A 23,241-nucleotide genomic window follows, 5' to 3' on the forward strand; every position below is an offset into this window, starting at 1 on the left:
TTTCTTTGAGTTAAATATGTATTGTACAGTATCTTAATATATTGTATGTAGCTAAGTAGAAATCATTGTGTGGAGAATGCCTTCTCCCACACAAAGGATATAATATAATATTGTGCTCAATATTATATCCACTTGTGTCTGGACTTGTTTTCCATTTGCTTTTGAGGGACTTGAATATTAACAATTGGTAAAACCCCATTATAATTCATAGAGCATTTTGATTTTATTTTCCTGCAGTGAAATTGTGTTGTATAAGGATTAGGGCTCTGAAATGTCTAAGAGCAAGTTTTATTTTAATTATCATTGTTGCTTTTGTAACTAGATTTAATTTATTTTTAGTTGGAGGTTTAACCTAACTAAATGTGGAACAATTGTTTTTTTAGTACAACTTTGCAAAGAACTTCCTTCATCTCACGAGTGGTTTTGTTTGATTAAAGGCTACATTAATAAAAAAACTTGTTCAACTTTTTAGGCCCATTTAACTGGTGCAGGGCAAGAGTCACCCACCTATTGTTCAGCAAAACCCAGCAAACTACCCCCTCTTACCATCTGTAGCTACAAGGCTAGCTCTTTAGCTGCTTAAGATTAGAATCTCATCATCTTTATCTGGATGCCTGCCAGCCTCTCAAATGCTGACAAAAATGCTCTGCAAAGAAAAAGTCTAAACTATTTGAACATTTTATATATGTCCGGTGGGAGCAGATGGAGGGGAGGGTGTATACAATCTCATTCATCTCAACGATATTATATATCATGAGGCACCTGGGTAGCTCAGTCAGTTAAGCACCTGACTCTTGATTTCAGCTCAGGTCGTGATCTCAGGGGCGTGAGATGGAGCCCCGTGGAGCCTGCTCCAGATTCTCTCTCTCCCTCTCTCTTTCTCGCTTAAATAAATATATATTTTTAAAAAATAAAGCTGGTCATGTCATCATTAGCAGGCAAGGAATCTGAGACTCAGAGTCAGTCCACCAAGTTCATGGAGCTAAGTGAGGACTCACGGTTTACAAGACCCAGGTCCATCTGATGCAGGATGTTCACACAAGGTGTTTTATTTAGCTCCTTTTAAATTTAAATTTACATTCCTTTTAAATTCTTAAGTTCTCCTCTTGTGCCACACCTTCCCTTCACCTTTAGTAACCTCTGGCAAGTGGACCCCTCCCTAGGCTCACAGCTCGTAACATTGTTCTGTCTTCCCTGTCCCCACAACCCAGGCTCAGCGCTGTGGTGGGCCGTTCTGTTCTCAGCCACTCTCCCCTCACCACGGATGCCCAAATCTCTAATCTCAGTATTATTTTTTTTTAATATTGAAGCTAACCGTGATGAATACGTTTAAATTCTAGCACTCGTACCCTTCCTGTCTCTACATCTGCCCATCTTCTACCTCCTCTTATTCATCCACTCCACCCTGCACTGGCTCATTCCAGGATTGTCACTGCTGTCATCCTTTTCACCTCAGGCCTTTGTTACTATCTCAAGTTTTATCTTCTGGGACCTTCCTCCCTCAAATACTCTCTCTTCTTAGTCATGACTTCTAGAGCAAGGTCAGTCCCCTTCTCCCTTTTCTCCCTTCCCCTTGATAAAAATCTTCCGCTTTTTTCCCTAAGGGCTAAATTCCTTAGCCCGGAGTTCAAGGCTTCCCCCACCCCCTCACATACACGTCTCGTCCTATTGTCACAACCTACCTATCTAGCCAAATGTTCCACTGTTCTACTTTGGTTGCCTTATGCACCTGTCAAACTGAACAAGGGTCATTTTATTTCAAGAATGCAATGTTTTCCTCCCCTGGAATGCTGATTCTCCTGATCAAGAAAATTGGGAAAATCTATTTACTATTTGAGGGACAGCTCAAATTTCACCTCTATGAGGCTTTCCCTCATTCCTCCTGCTGGAAGAAGTTTCTTCTTTGAGTCTCCATAGCACTTGGTTGATTTTTTTTTATGGCAATTACTGGTTTTTATTTCATAATACACTATGCATGTATTAAACAGTATCTGATGTGTAGTTGGTATCTAATAAATGCTGAATGAATTTTTAAAAACCAAGAGCACTTGTGAAAGGGTAACTAATAAAATTTCTCCACAGATTTAGATTATTAATAAAGTATTACATTCTGCAATGTTATTATAATTCAGTTCATTTATTATGCAAAGTGACACAAATTATTGCTCCATGAATTAAAGCTGGACAGAAACTGTTTCCCTCTTCTCCCACTCCTTTGTTATTAGGCATCCATTTCCACACAGTTCTTAAAAAGATCTTAAGATACTTTTCCAACCTTCAAATTTTGTTAAAATTTAATTTTCCATCCTTTGTTTCTTGTTTCCAGTTTTCCATCCTAATTTTCCATCCTTTGTTCTATGAGAGTTTGGGACACTTTTAGGAGTAATAACTGGTGAGGAAATTCAAAGTAAAAGGTACATTTTTATTTGTTGATGATACTGTTTAAAAAGAGACAACATACTCTAGTGTCGTGCGCGTGAGCCTCGTAGGGCCGGGGAGGCACCAGCTGCCGCGCGGGGAGGAGGCCGAGGCCGCAGCTCGAGGGAGGCCCCGGCCCCTCTGCGCCTGTGTCTGGCAGAGCCGGTGGGAGACGAAGAGACAATCCTTCCCTGCCGCCCGGATAATCAAGAGTTTTGGCCAGACCTTTGAGCACACACCGAGAGAGAGAGGAGCCAGACAAAAAGCACAGACTATGGCACTGAAACGGATTAATAAGGAACTTAGTGATCTGGCCCGTGACCCTCCAGCACAATGTTCTGCAGGTCCAGCTGGGGATGATATGTTTCATTGGCAAGCCACAATTATGGGACCTAATGACAGCCCATATCAAGGCGGTGTATTCTTTTTGACAATTCATTTTCCCACAGACTACCCCTTCAAACCATAAGGTTGCATGTACAACAAGAATTTATCATCCAAATATTAACAGTAATGGCAGCATTTGTCTTGATATTCTAAGATCACAATGGTCTCCTGCTTTAACTATTTCTGAAGTTCTTTTATCCATTTGTTCACTGCTATGTGATCCAAACCCAGATGACCCCCTAGAGCCAGAGATTGCATGGATCTATAAAACAGACAGAGATAAGTACAACAGAATATCTCGGGAATGGACTCAGAAGTATGCCATGTGATGCTACCTTAAAGTCAGAATAACCCGCATTACAGCTGGAATAAACTTTAAATTACTGTTCCTTTTTTGATTTTCTTATCCAGCTGTTCCCCTATCAGACCTCATCTTTTTTAATTTTATTTTTTGTTTACCTCCCTCCATTCATTCACATGCTCATCTGAGAAGACTTAAGTTCTTCCAGCTTTGGACAGTAACTGCTTTTAGAAACTGTAAAGTAGTTACAAGAGAACAGTTGCCCAAGATTCAGAATTTTTTAAAAAATGGAGCATGTGTATTATGTGGCCAATGTCTTCACTCTAACTTGGTTATGAGACTAAAACCATTCCTCACTGCTCTAACATGCTGAAGAAATCATCTGAGGGGGAGGGAGATGGATGCTCAGTTGTCACATCAAAGGAAGCAGCATTATTCTAGCATCCAGTCTTTTTTTTAAGGCTTCCACTATTAGAGATTTGAGGTTACATGATATACTTTATGCTCATAACTGATGTGGCTGGAGAATTGGTATTGAATTTATAGCATCAGCAGAACAGAAAATGTGATGTAGTTTATGCATGTCAATAAAGGAGTGACCTGTTTTTGTTCTACAGAGAATGGAAATTGGAAGTCAAACACCTTTTGTATTCCAAGATAGGGTCTCAAACATTTTGTAATTCTCATTTAAATTGTTAGGAGGCTTGGAGCTAGTAGTTAATCTATCTTCCAATACACTGTTTAATATAGCACTGAATAAATGATGCAAGTTGTCAATGGATGAGTAATCAACTAATAGCTCTGCTAGTAATTGATATATTTTCCTTCAATAAAGTTGCATAAACCAAAAAAAAAAGAGAGACAACATACTCTAAAATGGAGACATTTGTGCTAAGTCCAAATCATCAAACCAAGACTTTAATACCAAACTTAACTACAGTTTCAACCTCTCCCAGAAGTGGTATCTAAAACCAGTCAATCTGGAATTGCCTGGTCAGACTAGTGAGGTAACCTGCCCGATAGACCCCTCCAGTCCCCTAAAGGAAGGTGACCTTGCCACAGCCAATCCACTCTGCTTGTAACTTACTTGTCCCACCCCCTTCTGCCTATAAAAGTCATTTTGTATAGCTCTTCAGGGCACTTTTCTATTTTAGACTGGATGCTCCCTGATTCATAAATTGTCAAATAAAGCCACTAAGGTCTTTAAGATTTCCTCAGTTAAATTTCGTTTAACACTTTCTATTTACTCTTGTTTATGACTTTTAAAAATATGTTGTATTTTTATTTGCCCAAGTTTTTAAAAAGAGTACTGAGACATACTAGAGTATAAAATGTCTTTATGCTTTCTACTAAGAAAATGCTCTCAAAATAAGTGAATAGTTGTGTCAACAGAGGACCTGTTTAAGTTCTCTAAAACTGAGGGCGGATGGTTTTAAAAGTCCACCTCATGATGTTTTTAACGTTGAATGTGCTACCTCTTAAGTGCTTCCTAAAGGTGGTGTAAAAACTGAAGCTTCCTAAGATCTGTGGTTGGATTTCTCAAGCTGCCCTTGCCCATGTGACTTTTCATTCTCAAACTCAATTTCCTTCCAAATATTTAACTAGCAAAAATTATACTGAAGTTACTATAGGTCAAGAAAATGGTTTTTCGGGCGCCTGGGTGGCTCAGTTGGTTAAGCGACTGCCTCCGGCTCAGGTCATGATCCTGGAGTCCCGGGATAGAGTCCCGCATCGGGTTCCCTGCTCGGTGGGGAGCCTGCTTCTGCCTCTGACCCTCCCCCCTCTCATGTGCTCTCTCTCTCGTTCTCTCTGTCTCAAAAAAAAAAAAAAAAAAATCTTAAAAAAGAAAATGGTTTTTTTAAATTTTAGGATAACATATAGCCAAGAACATGAGAAAAAGTATTATACATAAAGATATGATACATTCATGTTAACAGAATGTTGATTGGGACATCTTCTGTTGCCCGAAGGCCGAAGATAAGTACATGTTCTAAGGTACAAATATCCCCTTTGATGTTCACGAAGATAAGGGTGCTACCCTGAAATCATTACCCCAGTCCTCTCCCTTTTACCCTACCACACAAGCTGTTATAAAGTGTATATGGATGGATTGAGGGTGGGGAGGAATGGTGAGAGAGAGAATGAATTGTCCAAACTGTGAGACAAAATGAATTTGTCCAAGTTGTACATTCTATTACCTGACTCATCCCCCAAGGCAAGTACAGAGAATTTTAAAGAGAAATCACTTGCAAAAACTGAAGGTGGCTGCCAAGAAGGAAATAGCTATTTGAGCAGGGAGAAAGAGTTGGAAAAGATATTAAGAAAGACAGCAGGGGAGTGGTGAAGGACCTATTTTCCCATGATTTCTTAGGGCAAGGATATATGAATTTCTCATGGTCAAGTAGGCATCATTGAAAGTAGTGGGCCTTGAGGCTCTTGCCAGTGTCTTACTGAGATAAAACATCTGAAACAAGACTGTGCCACTGGGATGGGAACAGAGGGCAGTTGGGAAGAGATGAGTTGGAGTGGACCTCCCACTTCGGGTAATCTGTGCAATGGGAAGACCTCTTAGCCCACAGAGCCCCCCAAGAACTTATACACACAGCACCTAACCAGAGAGAGCCAGCATTTATGAGCCCCCACAGCAAGGGCAGCAAAGGAGAACTAGTAATCGCTAACACCAAAAAATCCTACACGGAATGGATTTAAGTAAGAATTGCCTGAAACAGAAGCCCTCTTTGCTTATTATTATTAAAGGTAACACTAGGTAAGTAACAGACATTATGTCCCTTTCCAGTTCTCTGTACTTTTCAACTCAGATTTCCTCTTCTTTTAAGAATGCTAGGCAGATTGGATTCAGGCCCACCCTAAAGACCTAATTTTTACTTAATCCCCTTTAGAAGTCCTATTCCCAAATACAACCATATCGTGAGGATCTGGGGCTTAGGATTTCCACAAATGAATTTTAGGGGAACACAATTCAACCTGTAACACCAGGCATGGGAGAAGAGCCATTTTCAACACTAAAGCCTATAAGATTGAGGTCGTTTGTGACAAACATCTACGGCGTTAAGTTCAGGATAAGGAGTGCACTGGCCGACTGAAGTGGCGAAGAAAGGCTGGAGTTGCAGAGTTGCGGCAGCCTCACCAGAAAGAGGAAGGGGATCTGAAGATAAGGGCTTTCACATCCAGCCGGAAAAAAAAGCACTTCCCAGCTCAGAAGTTAGTAATAAATGCCCTATGATGTAGGGCAGGGGAGTAGGGTACTTAACACAGTATTCTTGTAGTCAGTCACAAACAGAATCCTTATGTTTACAGAATGAATGAAGAGACTGCGATGTTACAGCAAACTCCAAATAGTTCCAAGACAGATTTTTAAAAAGTGTATGAGAGGGTGCCTGGGTGGCTCAGTTGGTTAAGCGACTGCCTTCGGCTCAGGTCATGATCCTGGAGTCCCGGGATCGAGTCCCGCATCAGGCTCCCTGCTCAGCGGGGAGCCTGCTTCTCCCTCTGACCCTCCTCCCTCTCATGCTCTGTCTCTCATTCTCGCTCTCTCAAATAAATAAATAAAAATCTTTAAAAAAAAAAATGTATGAGAAAGTAGGTGTGAAATTATAAAAGGTAAAATTCAACTAAACTGAGTGGGGGAAGTGAGGGGAATATAAGGGAGGTGAAGCGTGTGCTGACAGGGGTCAGGCCCTTCTCTAGATGGGTAGTTGTACTGTGCACCCCAAGGCACCTCGCCTGCCACAGGTGGGTGTTGTTTCGGTGGAGGTTAGAAAAAGGACCTGAGCAACTAGACTTCTTCAATTACCTTACCATAATCAAACATCAAATTGTTTCAATGTCTACAATTATTTAAATAAAAGTAGTTGAAATGAACTGTCATTGCTCGGCATCATTTGAAGAAACTGGGCCATTTCTTCCTACTGCTTTACCCCAATTCCAATTCTGCACATCTTACTAATTTAATCACAGCTATTATCATTAGGAAATGTTTATAGGTCTTTTGGAAAAGGTATTCCTAAGTGGGTCTGATTTCAGCTAGACTGGCACACCACAGTAAAAATCTATTCTTTTGAAATGAGCTCAACGAGCCATCTACAGTAACTGAAATTTTGATATGCCTGTTAGGCCACCTATCCGGTGCATGATTTGCTGGGTCTTCCATCACTTGGGCAAAACCACACCATACAGCTTCGTCTTTCAAAGGAGTTCCTTTATAGAACCCCCACCCCACTCTCAGCTTTCCTTCCTCTGTCTGTGGAGCACAGTACTAGCCTCTGATCATAAACTGCAAGGGAAGAGGAGGGCCCCGGGCTATTAGGATAAAAGCAGTTAGTATTTGAGGACATGGTAGTTAAAACACAATGGATGCTCCTGTGTATATTCAAACTTAACTCCAGTTTCCTGGAAAAGCTATGATAAAAGGTTTATAAGCCATTTCTTTATATTCTGGGAGCGGATGTAACATCCTTCTGCAGCAAACATTCCTTAGGTCAGGGTGGCTCTCCTCAGGCAGTAAGTCTCCACAACTAAAAGGGTAGCCCTGCACAGACTAGAGTCTGGCGGGTTATGGGCAAGTTGTAGCCAATTTATCCAAGGTCTCCACCTGATTCACTGTAACTAAATGGGAGGATTTAAAAATGATGCCGAGACACAGAATTCAATACACTCAACTGCACACCCAACATCACCAAATAATTTATTTGGAATCAGAATTAAAAGAACACTTGACAGCTGAGAAATGTATGTTTATTCTGATACAGCTGTACAACTAGTCTAGGACAAATTACCAAATAAATTTTACATTCTTTCTTCAGGACTGGGGTTTTTCGATGACTTCAAATTTAGGATCTAAGAAAAGGAAAAAAAAAAGGTTCAAGTTTAGCCATATTGCAATAAAATGCATTATCTAGAAGGCTTTAATATTTAACTCATCAATCCTCTGATTTTTTTTTAGTAAATACTGTTTTTAAACACCTACATGGAAACGTAACAATTGCTAAAGATTTATTCAGCCCTTACTATAAACCAGGCTCCCTATTAACTGATTTCACATACATTATGTCATTTAATTCAACCACCACAAAGAAGATATAATTCTCCCCAAAGATCAGGTGAGAAACAGTCACCAGTTAACTATCCAAGATCACACACTTCATAGGTGATCTTGTTAAGATTCAAGATCAGGGAGTTTGATTTCAGAACCTCACCATTTAACCTGTTATATGATCTCCTATACCAATGGCAAACATTTATACCAGAGCTTCTCATGCAAATGTCACTGTCCTAATAAATTTACGTGTGATTGTCATTTAATCCTCTGAACAATCCAAGTAAGTATAAAGTAGAAATATGCTCAACTTAAAATAATCTCCCACAAGACTGAATCCATGATTAAAGACACTTACCTTCAAATTTGAAGTCCGGGAACGTATTCATGTCTGCTTTACCATACATTTGCTTAAGCTTAAAAAGCTCCCTCTCTAGGTCTTGCTGGTACTCTGGGCCAGTATCAACGGGTCCTCCAGAGGCCCTGTTGTGTAAACAAGCAGGTAAAAACTCATCTTGTGCACTAGTTTACAGAAACAAAATTACTTTTCACCATCAAGTTTCAATAGATCTTTTAAAAGTATTCACATGGGAAAAATACTCTTTCTGAAAAAAAGTATATCCATTTGAATTTCAACTCAAACTTTTTTTTATGATGTTTCACATAAACAAGGCAACTTCAAACTTCTAACATGCAAGGTTTGGATTAATCAAGGATGTTTATTAAGTCAGAATCTCTTGAGGTCTAAGTTGCTGTAAGATATGATGGTTAAGTCCATGGGCTCTTGGAGTCAATGACTGCTTCTGCTTGAATGTCAGCTCTATAATGTATTAAAACTGCATAAACCGGAGCAAGGCATGAAGCGCTCTAAAATTTTAGTTTCCACACCTAAAACTAAAGGTCCTACCTAATGGTGGTGTTATGAGAATTAGAGAGATAATGCACATGTACTACTTAATGTGGGACCTGGCACAGAGTGAGATGACACAGTGGTCAATAAAAGTGTTATCTCTTTTTATTACCTGATTTAAATCAGCCATCACTAAATGGCTTCTAAAAGGTCTTAGCAAAAATTTCCTACCTCAGAGATTTTGCTATTTAGGAAAAAAAATAACATGTTTAGAAACATTTGTGCTATAAGAGTTACTGATAAACTTCAGGACGCCTGGGTGGCTCAGTTGGTTAAGCAACTGCCGTTGGCTCAGGTCATGATCCCAGAATCCCAGGATGGAGTCTTGCATCAGGCTCCCTGCTCAGCCAGGGGGTCTGCTTCTCCTTCTGACCATCTCCCCTCTCATGCTTTCTCCCCCTCTCCCTCTCCCCCAAATAAATAAATAAAATCTTTAAAAAAAAAAAGTTATTGATAAACTTCAAAGACAGTCTATCAAACAGCTAACTCAAGCTGAAGAGAACACACTTGCTGAGCTAATTGGGAAAAATTTCATCTTAAAAAGGTGGCATATGTGACAAATCATTCATTTGGGTCAGATTTTAATTTCATACATTGTAAGACTGAAAAAGCAAAGATATGGAGGTAATAAAGAACTAGCTATATGTAGAGAATATAAGCCATCTAGATGGAAGGGCCAGCAGGACCCAGGTCATGGGAGGTCTGCAATGTTAAGTCTGCGAGTTTGTATTTTATTTACTAGGGAATAAAATGACAACATTAGAGTTGTGCTTTGGTAAGATAAATATAGCATCACAGACAAGCAGTGGGGCCAATTAGATGTAACTAATTCTTTGCATAAATTCTGTTTGTCACGTTACTGCCCGCCTACCAATGAACAATAAACAACTTTCTAAGTGAGAATTCCAGGAAGGGTAATAATATTTTCACATATGACTATGATAAAAGTATAGGGCCTTATGTTACAGAATTTACACAAAAAAATACAGAGACAGCTCTAATTTAAGAACTTGTTAATGATGTTTGTTGTCATGGACCCAATTTTCTTCTAGATCAGCCCATGCAATAGAACCTTCTATAATGACAAACATGCTCTGTTATCTACACCGTCTCGTAAAGTAGCTACTAGCAAAATCTGGCTACTGAGCACTAGAAATGTGACTAAAGTGACTGAGGAACTGAATTTTTATTCATAATTAATTATAATTAATTAGATTTCAATAGTCACATGTGGATAATGGCTAATGAAACAGACAGTGCAGGTCTAGGTAGAGCCTTCAACCAGATACTTTAATGATTGTCTTCCAGCTTTGGGACCACAAGTTTAGAAACTGCTTTGAGAGGAGCCAGCCGGTCTCACCAATATACTGGTTACTGATAGATGATGGCTGTTTTAACTTTAATATGTACTCTTCTGATAAAGAGGCAAGATATCACCTACCTCCTCAACTGTCTCCCAGCCCATCTTACTACATCCCCAGAACTTAGCATGGTGACCAGAACAAAGTAGACACTCAAAGGATACTTGTTTATTTCACTTAAAACATACTAGGCTAATTTACTGAATCACTCAATTTTAATAACATCCTATGAAACAGTGCTGTTATTATCATCCTATGAATGAAGGTATAGACGTTAAATAACCTGCCCAAGGTCACAGCACTAGTAAGTGTCAGAGCTGCATTCCAGGCCAGACTCCATGTGCAGAACATTTCTCCACACCATATGCACAAATGAATGAACTATAGGCTCCTTAGATTAAGAGTACACCTCAGAGACACCTGGCTGACTCTGGGTAGAGAATGCAACTCTTGAGGGTCCTGAGTCTGAGCCCCACGTTGGGTGTAAAGCTTACTTTGAAAAAAAGAATGAGTACACCTCAGGATTGACTTATTGGACAGCTGAAGTACAAACAGCATCAATACTAAGACACTACAATACCTCTGGACAGGAGACACTCACATTCCCCAACCAGCCCTGCTCATCTCCTTACTGAACAGTGTGATTTTACACAAATTCTAAACTTTTAGCCTTGCTTTTCTCAAATATAAAATGAGGATAAGATCTGTAAGATTGCTGTCAGAATTTCATTTTAATCCCTTTGCTCTCTCCCTCCTTAGTTTTGAGAAGGACAAAACCTTTTTGTTAGTTGCCCAGTCTCAAAGTCTCAGAGTTCTTTAACTGTTCCCTCTCCTCTGTCTCTCCACCAGATAACCAAGACCAGTTCTCAGTCTCTCAATGTCTTGACTGTCACTTTTATATTCCCACTGCTATAAAGTAAGATTCTCATCAACCAATGCTTGGATTATTACATTTTCCTACCCTGTCTGTCTTCCTTTTCTACTTATTCCAATTGTTCTAATACTGTGATTAAATTACCCTAATAGAGTAATCTTAATCTTGTTCCACCCCCACCATCCTGCTCAAAAACCTTTAATTCCTCTTAAATTCCTATCATATAATACCTTAATTGCCCATCTATAATCAAGGCCTCTCATAATCCCCTCATTTCAATCCCATTCCTGTTCTTACTGCTCCCTACACTCCTCATATACCCTACAGTCCTGGGAAACAGCATGACACAATTTCCCAAATATACTTTGTGGTTTCAAGTTTTCATGCCTTAGCTCACATCATTCTTTCCTCCTAAAAGATATCCTCCTCCCTCTCCCATTTATCTGTCCGACTTTCACACCAATTGTTCACAACCTGAGGGAAACCCCTAGGTATGGGTATCTACGGATGGCCTTCCATGGGTTTGAGAACACTTTCAAGCTATAAGTGAGCAAATCATGTGAGTGATTTATGTGAGTGAATTCTTCACTTTTTTTAAACTGAGAGGATAATCCATAGCTATCCATATTCTCAAAAGGGATAAAGGACCCCAAACAGTGCTTTCAAAGCCAAGATAAAACAATCACTCTTGCAAGCTACCTTCCAAAATGCCTCCAGCTAGAAAGGAGCATTCCTTCCTGTGAACTCCCCAAACACTGACTCGTGTCACTACCTGAGCTCTAATCCATTTTACCTTATCTATTACTTTATACATACCTACAAGCTTTCTACACTTACCAGATTTCAAGATTATGGAAATGCAATATGGCTTCTTTCTGTGGCCCACCACAGTTAATACCCAGTGCTTTGCACATGCTAGACAACTAAATAAAACAAAACACCGAACTGATGTATGTCACTTTTCCTAAGATTTGGGGGTTGAATTTCATGGCTTAGGTCATCATTTATCTCCAAAACTGTGTGGTTCTGCAATCATGTTTATCCCGGACTTGCTTTATGCCATTTCTGTGTCTTTTGTCCTTTGACCTTCCCAAAAATATGTAACTATGGAAATAGCATTAAAGAAAAAAAATGCTGTGGGAGCGCCTGGGTAGCTCAGTTGTTAAGTGTCTGCCTTCGGCTCGGGTCATGATCCCAGGGTCCTGGGATCGAGCCCCGCATCGGGTTCCCTGCTCAGCGGGAAGCCTGCCTCTCCCTCTCCCACTCCCCCTGCTTGTGTTCCCTCTTTCATTGTGTCCCTGTCAAATAAATAAATAAAAAATCTTTAAAAAAAAAAAAAAGAAAGAAAGGAAAAAAAAAATGCTGTGTTCATACATTCCCCCCCCAAATCATGATGTCATAGAAGGGCCACTAAATTGAGAGTTAGAATATTTTGATGTTTTTCCTCTGATTAGTTTTATGACTTTGGGCTAATTAATGTCTAAGGGACTTAGTTTTTTCAAATATAGTTCCTAAATGATTTCTAAGATCCCATGTGCTTCTAAGAACTGACTCCACTTTATAATAAATGATATTATAATAATGATATATCTGAAATGACAATAGATTTAATGGAATTCTCCCTTGGAACCCATATAAGGAAAATAAAATTTGGGACTTCAAATCAAGATTTTTATCTTCTTTTAGAGCACCTAATGAACCTCTATGCCAGGGATCAGCTCAGTGAAGATCTTAGACACTTTGAAATACCAAGTAATTTTTACCCCCATCTCAAAACTTACATACTTTGAATATTTACATTTACACCATGGTTGATTATCTACCCACTTACTGCCGCTTAGTTCTGTATTCTCTAATCTTGTCCACGAAGAGTTTCTGTACAGGATCAAGTTCCTTATTAAATGCCACTGCTGTAACACCGATGTTCCTCCTCAAATGAACTGAGACTGCAGACCGAATGAGAGAGGAGAACCTGAAGAGCCTCTGAAGAATCATGGTGATTCTGTTACTGAAAACAAGCACCAGAATGTTAATATACTTTAAAATATACTTTAAAATACATGTAACTGTAAAACACTTCTAAATATATCACATAGTGGGAATCTAACTCCACTAACTGCTACAGAACTCAATCATAAATCATTCCAGAACTCACTGAATGCTAAGAACAGTCACCTGACCAGAGCTCCCTTCCCCTTACCACTCCCCACTGCAAGTTTTTTGCTTCTTAACCAAAAGGCCCTGGGACCTAGGAGCAGTTAGGAACAAATCAGGCCTGTGCGCTGGGTTAAATGCAGAAAGCAAGCGAAAATCTGGGATGAGGTGTTTCTTCTCCATAAACTTAGTCTTGGACCACACGGCATAGTTGAGGTAGGGTGTTAGAAAACTGCCCATCCAAGGCAGAAAAGAACTCTGGCCCCCAAATTAACGTGCCAGTTTTCCCTGACCCCTCAAAAGGCCAAAAGGGAGCTGAGCAGAGACTGGAGATAAATCCTTGCCTCAGCCAGGATTGATAGCCTGGAAGTTTCTACTTCACAGGCCCCACAGCAGGGGAAACTGCTGTCTGTCACAACTGCAGGATTCCAGGCATTCAAGAATAGTGTAACAACCACATCTAAGTCCAAAAGAACCAGCCCAAGGGAGCCCACCAACAAGAGAGAATCAAGCAGTACAACCTAATCAATAAAACAGAATGAAAAATAAGGACTTAAAGACCTCCAAGTCCTTAGACTTCCCAAAACTAAAATACATGATTTTCTAACTAAAACATTTCAGCAGATAAAACAGAAGACAATCTCAGCTGAGACCTCATTTAGTATTGTGAAAGATCAAATGCAAAAAAAAATTCCAAATTACAACAAATACATGCAAACAAGAATTCCAAAAGAAAAGGAATAGATAAGGAAGCCATAATTAGAAGAAATTTCCCTCAGATTAAGAAAGATGCTGTCTATTTTTTTTTTTTTTAAGATTTTATTTATTTTTTTGACAGAGAGAGACACAGTCAGAGAGGGAACACAAGCAGGGGGAGTGGGAGAGGGAGAAGCAGGCTTCCTGCGGAGCAAGGAGCCCGATGCGGGACTCGATCCCAGGACCCCGGGATCATAACCTGAGCCGAAGGCAGACGCTTAACCGACTGAGCCACTCAGGCGCCCTGATGCTGTCTATTAAACAGGGTTTACTCAACCCTATGTTGGATGGGAATAAAAGATTCACACCTATATAGCTTGGTAAAATTCCTGAAAGTGAAAACCTGTCACACTAACATGATTCCCATGGTGTTCCAAAATTACCTGTTAATAATAATCATTGTCATCCTGACACTGAACTTGTATTAAAGTGCTCAAAGTGTGGTCTGTGGACCAGCAGTGGTATACGAATTATTGCTGAAACTTTTATAGCAATTTGACATAGTAATATGTATTTGTTGAATAAATCAGTTGGTATTTGTGTGTCTTCACCCTACTGTCTTTCATCTAATTTTTCCAGTAACTCATTTTTATTGTATTCTTCCAAAGTAGCTGCAAGGGTTGGGGGAAAAAATGGTCGTCTACCACTAAGAGTTTGAGAAGCACTAAGTGAGAAGACTGTAGAGTAGCACAGTGGTTCTTGAGTAGGGGTGGCAGTATCCCCCAAGAGATAGTTGACATTTTTGACATTTTGGTTGTCCTGACTTGGATGTTACTTGCCTCTAGTGGGTATAGGCCAGGAATATAATAACAATCACAAAAATAATAACCGTCTTCCCACAACAAAGAAAGATTGGGTCCAAAATGTCAATAGTGCTAGGTTGAGAAGCCCTGGACTCGCACATAAAAACCACCAAAAGAAGAGAACAAACTGAGGGTTGATGGAGGGAGGCTGGGTAGGAGGATGGGCTAGATGGGTGATAGTTATTAAGGAGGACACTTGTTATGATGAGTACTAGGTGTTGTATGTAAGTGATGAAATCACTGAATTCTACTCCTGAAACCAATATTGCACTGTATGTTAACTAGAATTTAAATAAAAACTACCAAAAGAACTCCCATAATAAACAAAATATCCTTCACCTACCAGGATGAAAGCAAACTAACTAAAGAAATTAAAGAATTCACCATATATCACGCTTACACCTCATCAGAGAAAAATACTTGAGAAGACTCCAAGCAAACAACAAATAACCTTAAGGTGCTACTTACTAGCATTCCCATTTTACATACACAGAAACTAAGGCTTAGAGATTAAGTATGTGGTCCAAGGTTACACAGTAGAATCTGACTGGACACAGACCTATCTTAAAAAATTGTGCTACTCAAGGTATATTTTCCCTTCTGGAAACATAAGGACATGCTAACAGTAATCAATAAGGTCACCTAACATTTGTTCAGCCCAAAATACTTTGCAAAGCACTGACATATATACTCTCTCTTTGTACTATTAGAGTGATACTGTTAATAATTAGAGGTAAGTGTTCTTATCCCTCCTTCATAGATAATAAAACTATGTCTAAGGAAAGTTATTACACTGCCCATATTCCCACAGTTAATTTGCTCTGACTCTTGCAAAAATTGTGTTATTCCTACTCGGTAAAATCCATTTTCATTTTTTCAATTTCTATCATCTACTTTTTTTTAAGTAAGCTCTACACCCATCGTGGGGCCTGAACTCACCACCAGGAAATGAAGAGTTGCATGCTCAACCCTGAGCCAGCCAGCCACCCCTCCATCATCATCTAAGTATTAATGATTTCCAAATGACGTCTCTAATTTTGGCCTTTTTCCTGAACCCCAAACCCATACAACCAACAGGTCTCTTCCCTTAATAAGTCCTCAAATTCAACTTGTCTAAAAAATGAACACATAATCTCGAGCGCCTGGGTGGCTTAGTTGGTTAAGCGACTGCCTTCGGCTCAGGTCATGATCCTGGAGTCCCTGGATTGAGTCCCGCATCGGGCTCCCTGCTCGGCAGGGAGTCTGCTTCTCCCTCTGACCCTCCCCTCTCATGCTCTCTCTCTCTCTATCTCATTCTCTCTCAAATAAATAAAATCTTTAAAAAAAAAAATTAACACATAATCTCACTATCAAAACTTGTTCCTTCTCTTTTACTCCCTTTTGTTTTTTCACTGATTAACGTAGGAGTGTCCACTATCAGTCCACTGTCACGCAGGAGATACGTTATTACACAACTAGGTGTAAAATACCAAGTGCGGAAAGTTCTCTAATCAAGTACTACGGGGTGCTACGAGAAGGCCACAGCAAGAAAGGGTACACTTGCGCAGAGAACCTGTGTTGAGAGGGTGGACGGTTCTCCAGTTTACAGAGATGACTGACCAGCCACAGATTAGTCCTTTCGCCGCCTCTTCCAACCCGCCTAAACCGACCCGTTCTCTTTCTCCCTCCTGGAAACCCTGGTTTGTCCCGCCTGCGAACTTTGACCTCACCCCTAGTTCAAGCACTCCCCTGGCCCCCAGTCAACATCTCGTTTCTTGGCGTTGAGGTGTAGGATTGTTCTGCAAAATGAGAGTGGAAAACAATACTGCACTATCAGTATTTTTAGGTGGAATGCAAACTTTTAAGATTACTATCACCTATTTCCCTCATTCTGCCTTAAATAGTTGGGCACAATCTCCCGTGCGCCCTGATAGGGCAGGCCTGGCTGCAGACCCGCCCTAAGGGAATGACCTTGGGCTAACCCCAGCTGGGCCGCGGGCCCCAGAATCCCTGGCCTCCCTGCCTCCCGTGCCACCCGTTTGCCCTCAGAGCAGGTATTACAAGGCCTGAACACCGAGTCCACCGCAAACTTCAAGGCCTAAAAGCGGCGAGGTCAACAGTGACCCTGGACCAGGCGGTGAAGGTGCCCGGGACAGAGGGCTGCTCTATTCTCCTGAAGGACAGAGGTACTAGGCAGCCCAGGCGCCATAAGAAACCCGGAATCTTAAGTCCCAAAAGGCCAAGCTAGTCTACCCACCCTCCCAGTCACCTTGCACTCAGTCCCAGGCTGCCACAGCCTCCGCGGCCGCCACCGTTCTACTTCCGGCCCTGGCTCCGCCCCCACCCACGCGCCCGCCATCGCAATGCATTATGGGCCGCCGTTTCAGTCGGTCGACACTCACCGGACAGGAAACGTCTCGGAGGCGGTCTGCGACCGGACCGCTCTAGGTGAGACAGAAGCCAAACAGGAGGAGGAAGTAGAGGGTAAGTGCTTCCGGGTCCCTTGGCGAAGCCTCCGCCATCTTTCCTTCGCCTAACTTGACCTGCTGTCTTTTTAGCTCCTGGAATCTTTCATGTGTACGCATGCGCACTTTGACTGGCCTTTTCCCTAGTTCAATCCTCCCGGACCCAAGTCAGCATCCTTTTCTTTGGGGTTGTTGACGAGTATGATTATGCCCGGAAAGTCAGAGTATAAAACAAAGCCGGATTGGGGCGTTGGGCTCCCGTGTGCCTCGTGAGCCTCCGTTTCCTCGGGCGTTCGTTTCGCGCAACCTGCTGGGAGTTGTAGTCCCGGACCCGGGGGTGCCTGGGAGGCGGGAGGGGGGGTTGGAGTTTCTCAGCGCCGATTCCGCGGGAAGGGCCCAGGGGCCTCACACTTAGAATCGCGGGAGCTGCGGGTCTTACTGGGAGAGACGCTGCACGTGGAGCCTGCGCCCCTGCTGTTCTCAGCCGGCTCTGGAGCGCGGGTGGGGGCCACGGGGCCGATTCCGGAGCGGGTGAGTGCGGCCGCGGGGGAGGAAGGGAGCGCGGGCCCGCGCGGGCCGGCCTCGTTCCGGGGCCTTCTCACCCACAGCGGCCCCCCCGCGGCCGCCTCTGTGTTTTGTTTCCGCTGGTCCCCGGCGCTGTGACTCCCATTTCCGTTCGTGGAGACTTGAGGGAGCCGGGTGGGGAGGGGCGGGTGAGGCAGTGCGGGGAGCGGAGGGGAGGGGCGCGCGGCGCGGGGCCCTGGGAAGCCGCGCGCCCCCGGGCCCCGGGCCGCCCGTGTCACCCTTCGCTTCTCCCTTCCTTTGCTGTCCCCTCCTCGCCTGTCCGCCGTCCGCGGCGGTCTGCAGTCGCCGCGGTCGGGATGAGATCCTGACGCCCCCGGGATTTCAGAGGAATGTGCAAAACCAGTCTCCTCGCCAACTCAGCGTTGCGCTCTCACTTCATCTCAGTCTTTCTAGAACTGCCCCACAGTTGCATCAAAGCCATTTATTAATGTATATGGTGTCAGTAGGAATTTATTTTAGAAACGAGGAAGTAAGAGAAGGGGAAAACGATGGGTTAATGTAGCTTGCCAACATTTTTAGTATTTTGTGTACTGGAAGATAAGTCGTTTGTGCGTGTTTGCAGTGTATTTAGTGATCCTAGTTTGATTAGGTTAATAGCAAGGAGAACAGTGCCTAATATTGCCTTGCAAGATGATGAGTAGTGATTTAGAAATAGTGTCCACTTCATAAATAGTTTTCCACTAACGAATTCTACTAGCAGGAATTCCAGGTCTGACTCATGGGAGGAGCGAAGATTTAGAAAGGTTCCCAGCAGCAAAGAGCTGGGCAGGGATAACATTCCTAGGTACTGTGTTGTCTTAAGCTTAAGAAGAAATTGGTCAGCTCTTTAGGAGCAACGTTAGGGGAATAACCTGTCTGTCTCGGAGTTTTGATCCAGGTTTTCCAAGCTTTTTTTTTTTTTTTAAGACATATTCTGACACTAGGTGGACATAAGGCATTTTTACCTGAATTGCATATATGCGTGCAATGAAGGATATATAGTGTTGAAGTAACAAAATAAGGAGCTAAATGTTAAATTGAGGTGAGTTATGAGAGGGAGGCTGGATACTAAATTAAAACTGTTGTGTTAAATCTCTCTCCAACTTTTATTTATAAAACTTCAAATCCACATGGAAAACAAATTATATGGTGAAAATTCCCGGGGCGGGGGTGGGGCAGGTGGTCACCAAGTGTTAATCTTTCTCCACACTTGCTTTCTCACTCTATCTACACACACAGGTATATGTGCTTTATTTTTTCTTAACTGTTGATTTTATTTTTAAAAACAAAAATGTACTTTAATTTCTTGTGATATTTAAAAGTATTTGTTATCTTGGGAAAATGTGCTGTCAGTCTTGCAGGTACTCCCATACTATACTTATGTTTAGGAATCCTATATTTTCCTTCATTGGGCAAAGTTGTCCTAACTTCTGTAAACTAATAATGCATTCCAATGAAGAAATACAATCCTCAAATTTGTCTGTGGCTCCAAAAGAGAATGTTACAAACATAACTGTATTTTAAAGAAAACTAGCCTTTCTAGGAATTTTTAGTTAATTTGTATGCATTTTGTGAAGTGTTGTGAACCTCAGGTTAGATTTAATCTAGGAGAAACCAGGGCATCAGGGGGCAGCCCTTAGGTGAAGAGGCTCCATTTTCTTAGGTATTGACATAGAATTCTGGAAAATTGGTTCCAGAAAAAAAGCTAAGACCCACTCTGATATCAAAGATGTGGATTTTGGATAATTTCCCAAACCTCTCCATTGCTTCTGTAGACTAGATTTAGAGTGAGAGAGAAAGATGAATTTAGAGACCATGAGTAACGTGATTTTTCCCAAAAGTATGTACGGCTCATATTTTGCTTTATTGGGCACCTTGTGGGCAACTAATCTGTAACTTTTTTTGGAAGATCACAGGATAAATTTCTTTTAAACAACTCCATGTTTTAGTGCTTGTATTAAGTCCAGTTACGGTTATCCCTGCTGAGAAGCTTATAGGGCCATTTCTCAGCTCCTAGTTACTTCCTCATTTCTATTTTTCCATAGTTCCCAGAAATTTCACTTGTTTCCTAATTTTTCTTTTTTTAAATTGGCTATGGAGGGGCGCCTGGCTGGCTCAGTTGGTAGAGCGTGCGACTCTTGATCTGAGGGTCATGAGTTCAAGCCCCAGGTTGGGTGTGGAGCTTACTTAGTTAAAAAATAATAAGTAAATAATGGAGGTAAGAGTGGATGATGAGTGTAAGGCCTGAAAATAAAACATAAGTGATATTTCTTTTTCTTAAAGATTTATTTATTTATTTTAGAGAAAGAGTTGGGGGGGGGCAGTCAGGCAGAAGGAGTGAGAGAATACAGACTCTTCACTGAGCTAGAGCCCGCTGTGAGGCTCCATGCCAGGACCCTGAGATCATGACCTGAGCAGAAACCAACAGTTGGCCACCCAACCGAGCCACCCAGATTCCCCATAAGTAATCTTTTTAAGTGTTGTTCTGCTCTAAACCTTATTCTGTTTCTCCCTTTTCTTACAGGGAATAATTTTTATGATTGTGTGTGTATACATTATTTTTTTGTTTCTACCTGCTAATAAAGTTTCCTAGCATGTGCTGCTTTCTTACCATGGAACTCATACTGGTTTCATCTTCCAGCTATCACCAACAAAGCTGTCCTGAACATCCTATTATCATTCAGTGTGAAAATATCTGTAATGCTTATCTAAGGGCAATATTGCTGGGTCATAAATACAGGCATACTTGAGCAAGTGCTGCTAGATTTTTTTTCCGAAATAGCCACACCCCTGTCTGTACCCCATCACTAGCGGCAGAGGATTTTTACATCCTCACATCCCTACTAACTCTTCTGTAGTCAAATTTCTAATTTTTTCTATACACACATCAACATGCACAGTATAGAGTTATAGTTATTTGTTTTAAATTGCATTTTGGGGGGTGATTTGAATTTGAGCATTTCTTCATATCCTTGGCTGTTTTGCTTTTCTATCATGTGAATTTCCTTTTCCTATGCTTTACTTTTGTAATATGTCCTGACTTTTTTGAGGTTATCAACTTGCAGGAATTTATTGTCTAATATTCTAGTTATTATTCCCTTGTCACTTTTGAATATTGGAAATACATTTTTCCACTCTGTAGCCTGTCTATTGAACATAGATCTTAATTTTTATGTAATGAAATCCATCAGTTTTTGTCCTTGGAGCTTATATGTTTGGAATTTTGTTCAAGAAATCCTTTTCTATCCTTAGACTGCGAAAGAATTCCCCACCATTTTCTTCTATTAGCTTTATAGTTTTACCTTTCATGCTTAAGCCTTGAAGGCATCTGGAGCCAGTTTTATCTGATGTGTGATAGCACTTATAGCTTTTATTTTTTCAACACATATTAATGGAATTCCAACTAAGGTAAGGCACCTAAATTTTAAGTACTTTGTATACATCTATAAACAAATACCCTTAAGTTGTCCTGTAAGGTAGGTCCCTACTGGGTCATCAGTTGTTTTGCAGTAGTTCTCAGTATGAATTCCACAATTTTATACATAGCATCAGTTAAGGGATAGGCTTTACTGGGGAAAGGGAAGATTTAAATAGTCCAAAGTCAACAAGAAAAGTCCTTAATCCTTTCATCATCCAAAATAAAAGTCTGCTGGGGCCTAGGCAGTCTGCTGCGTGTGCATGTTGTGTATCCACCCCCATCCCCTTACTGTTCTTCCTTTTTATAGGGCAGGTGTGAGAGCAACCTTGATAATGTGGGGAAAATCTGACCATTTTATACCAGACAGTCTAGATTTAGGTGCCAGCTGTTTAGAGACTAACTTGTCAGAAAACCTGCTCCTCAGCTGCTGGACACTGTGGGACCTAAGGAGAGTTACAGCCCTTCTAAAGTGGGAAAGAAGATAGTTTTCTAGTACTACTGTGTGACAAATTACTATACATTTAGTGGCTTAAATATACCATCAATTAATTATATACAGTTCTGGAAATCAAGTGTGAAATAGGTCTTTCTGGCCTAAAATCAGATATTAGCAGAACTGTGTTTCTTCTAGAGGTTCTAGGAAAGAATTTGTTCCTTTTTTCAGCTTCTAGAGGTTGCCTGTGTTCTTGGCTTGTGGCTCCTTCCCTCCATCTTCAAAGCCAGTCACAGCCAGTTAAATCTTTCTAGCTTTGAATCACTCTGGATCTCTTCAGATTCCCTCTTCCATTTTTAAGGACTCTTGTGATTTTTGTTGGATCCAGCTAGATAACCCTGGATAATCTCTATTTTAAGATCGGCTGGTTAGTAACCCTAATTGCCCTCTGCCATGTAACTTCATATATTCACAAGTTTTGGGTTATTGTGCCTTCCAGAGAGTTTGGTCCCTAGAGAAATTGAGACCTGGCAAAACTCCTCCTATTTCAGGAAGCTGGCAAAGTCCGTAATCTAGACAAAACAATTTTAAGTTCCTGAAGTCACTCTTGGACAATTTGGGTCTTTGTGCTTTGATGATAATAGAACAGAGGAAAAAAGATAATGAATGCAGAAATTAATGATAAAGTATGTTAGAGGGACAGGTGCTATGGACAAGAAGAAAGAGTAAACGGGTAAAGAGGAGGCCGATTACAGAATTAAATGGGGTGGTCATGGTATATATACCTCACTGGGAAAAGGAGATTTGAGCAGACATCAAAGAGGTGAGGGATTTAGCCAGGAGGACAGCTGAGGGAAGTAGGTGCCAGGCAGACCCATCAGCAAGACCAAAGGCTTGGCAGGAAGATGCAAGGACTAGCAAGGAGGCTGGTGTAGGAGTGGAAGTCAGGGCAGTAATGGGTTGGGGGATAGATCTCTTAGGGCCTTGCTGGCCACTGTGAAGTCTTTAGATATTACTGTGACTGATAATGATCAAAAGAGCACTATGCTGTAACTTCAGTTTTAAAAAGGATCGCACTGGCTGTTCTATTGACTGAGAATGGACTTTGGTGGGGACAGAGGCACAGAAATAGGAAAACCTGTTAGCGGAGGCCGTGGCGGTATTCCAGGTTAGAGACAGTGGTGGTTCTCGCAATATAGAGCCTATCTTTGAACAAACCACAGTTCAGCCTCACCTAGAATGATGTGTAGTTAGGTTGTTGCACCTAAGGTATGACGTGGAGCCAAATGCAGCCGAGCCTCACTAGCCTCTGGAGAGTTTTCATATGAGGGTAGACTCAAGATTGTTCTGTTGTAAAGATTA

General features: G+C 41.3%; 3 protein-coding genes and 1 pseudogene across 9 annotated transcripts in view; 3 read left to right on the forward strand and 1 right to left on the reverse strand.

Moving 5' to 3' along the window:
- The window catches only part of JAM2 (junctional adhesion molecule 2), a 427,760-nt gene that overhangs the window by 49,905 nt on the left and 354,614 nt on the right, over positions 1 to 23,241 (forward strand). The window lies entirely within an intron of this gene.
- On the forward strand, positions 7 to 4,315 carry LOC115944465 (ubiquitin-conjugating enzyme E2 D3 pseudogene; annotated as a pseudogene).
- ATP5PF (ATP synthase peripheral stalk subunit F6) lies at positions 7,795 to 17,641 on the reverse strand. Of its 4 annotated transcripts, none has more exons than XM_006743890.3 (4): positions 17,402 to 17,641; positions 13,139 to 13,315; positions 8,521 to 8,645; positions 7,795 to 7,963 (listed from the first exon to the last, which is right to left on the reverse strand). In XM_006743890.3, the coding sequence occupies exons 2-4, from the start codon at positions 13,300 to 13,302 to the stop codon at positions 7,926 to 7,928; spliced, it is 327 nt and encodes a 108-aa protein (XP_006743953.1). In that variant the 5' UTR covers positions 13,303 to 13,315; positions 17,402 to 17,641; the 3' UTR covers positions 7,795 to 7,925. The 4 variants fall into 4 exon arrangements, with proteins under 4 accessions (XP_006743953.1, XP_006743950.1, XP_030895598.1 ...); XM_006743887.3 differs by lacking the exon at positions 17,402 to 17,641 and adding an exon at positions 17,269 to 17,367; XM_031039738.2 differs by lacking the exon at positions 17,402 to 17,641 and adding an exon at positions 17,257 to 17,364.
- GABPA (GA binding protein transcription factor subunit alpha) overlaps positions 17,343 to 23,241 on the forward strand; it is a 33,306-nt gene continuing 27,407 nt past the window's right edge. The window contains exons 1-2 of one of the 4 annotated variants that reach the window (XM_081798996.1): positions 17,857 to 17,995; positions 18,956 to 19,070. The gene's annotated coding sequence lies outside the window, so the exon portion shown is untranslated. Of the gene's footprint in view, positions 17,484 to 17,849; positions 17,996 to 18,955; positions 19,071 to 19,109; positions 21,437 to 23,241 lie in introns of those variants that run through there. The other 3 variants (XM_081798981.1, XM_081798976.1, XM_081798989.1) reach the window with 3 other exon arrangements.

Source organism: Leptonychotes weddellii, chromosome 1 (assembly GCF_054177405.1).
Source record: "Leptonychotes weddellii isolate Sample4059 chromosome 1, ASM5417740v2, whole genome shotgun sequence".
Lineage (NCBI taxonomy): Eukaryota > Metazoa > Chordata > Mammalia > Carnivora > Phocidae > Leptonychotes > Leptonychotes weddellii.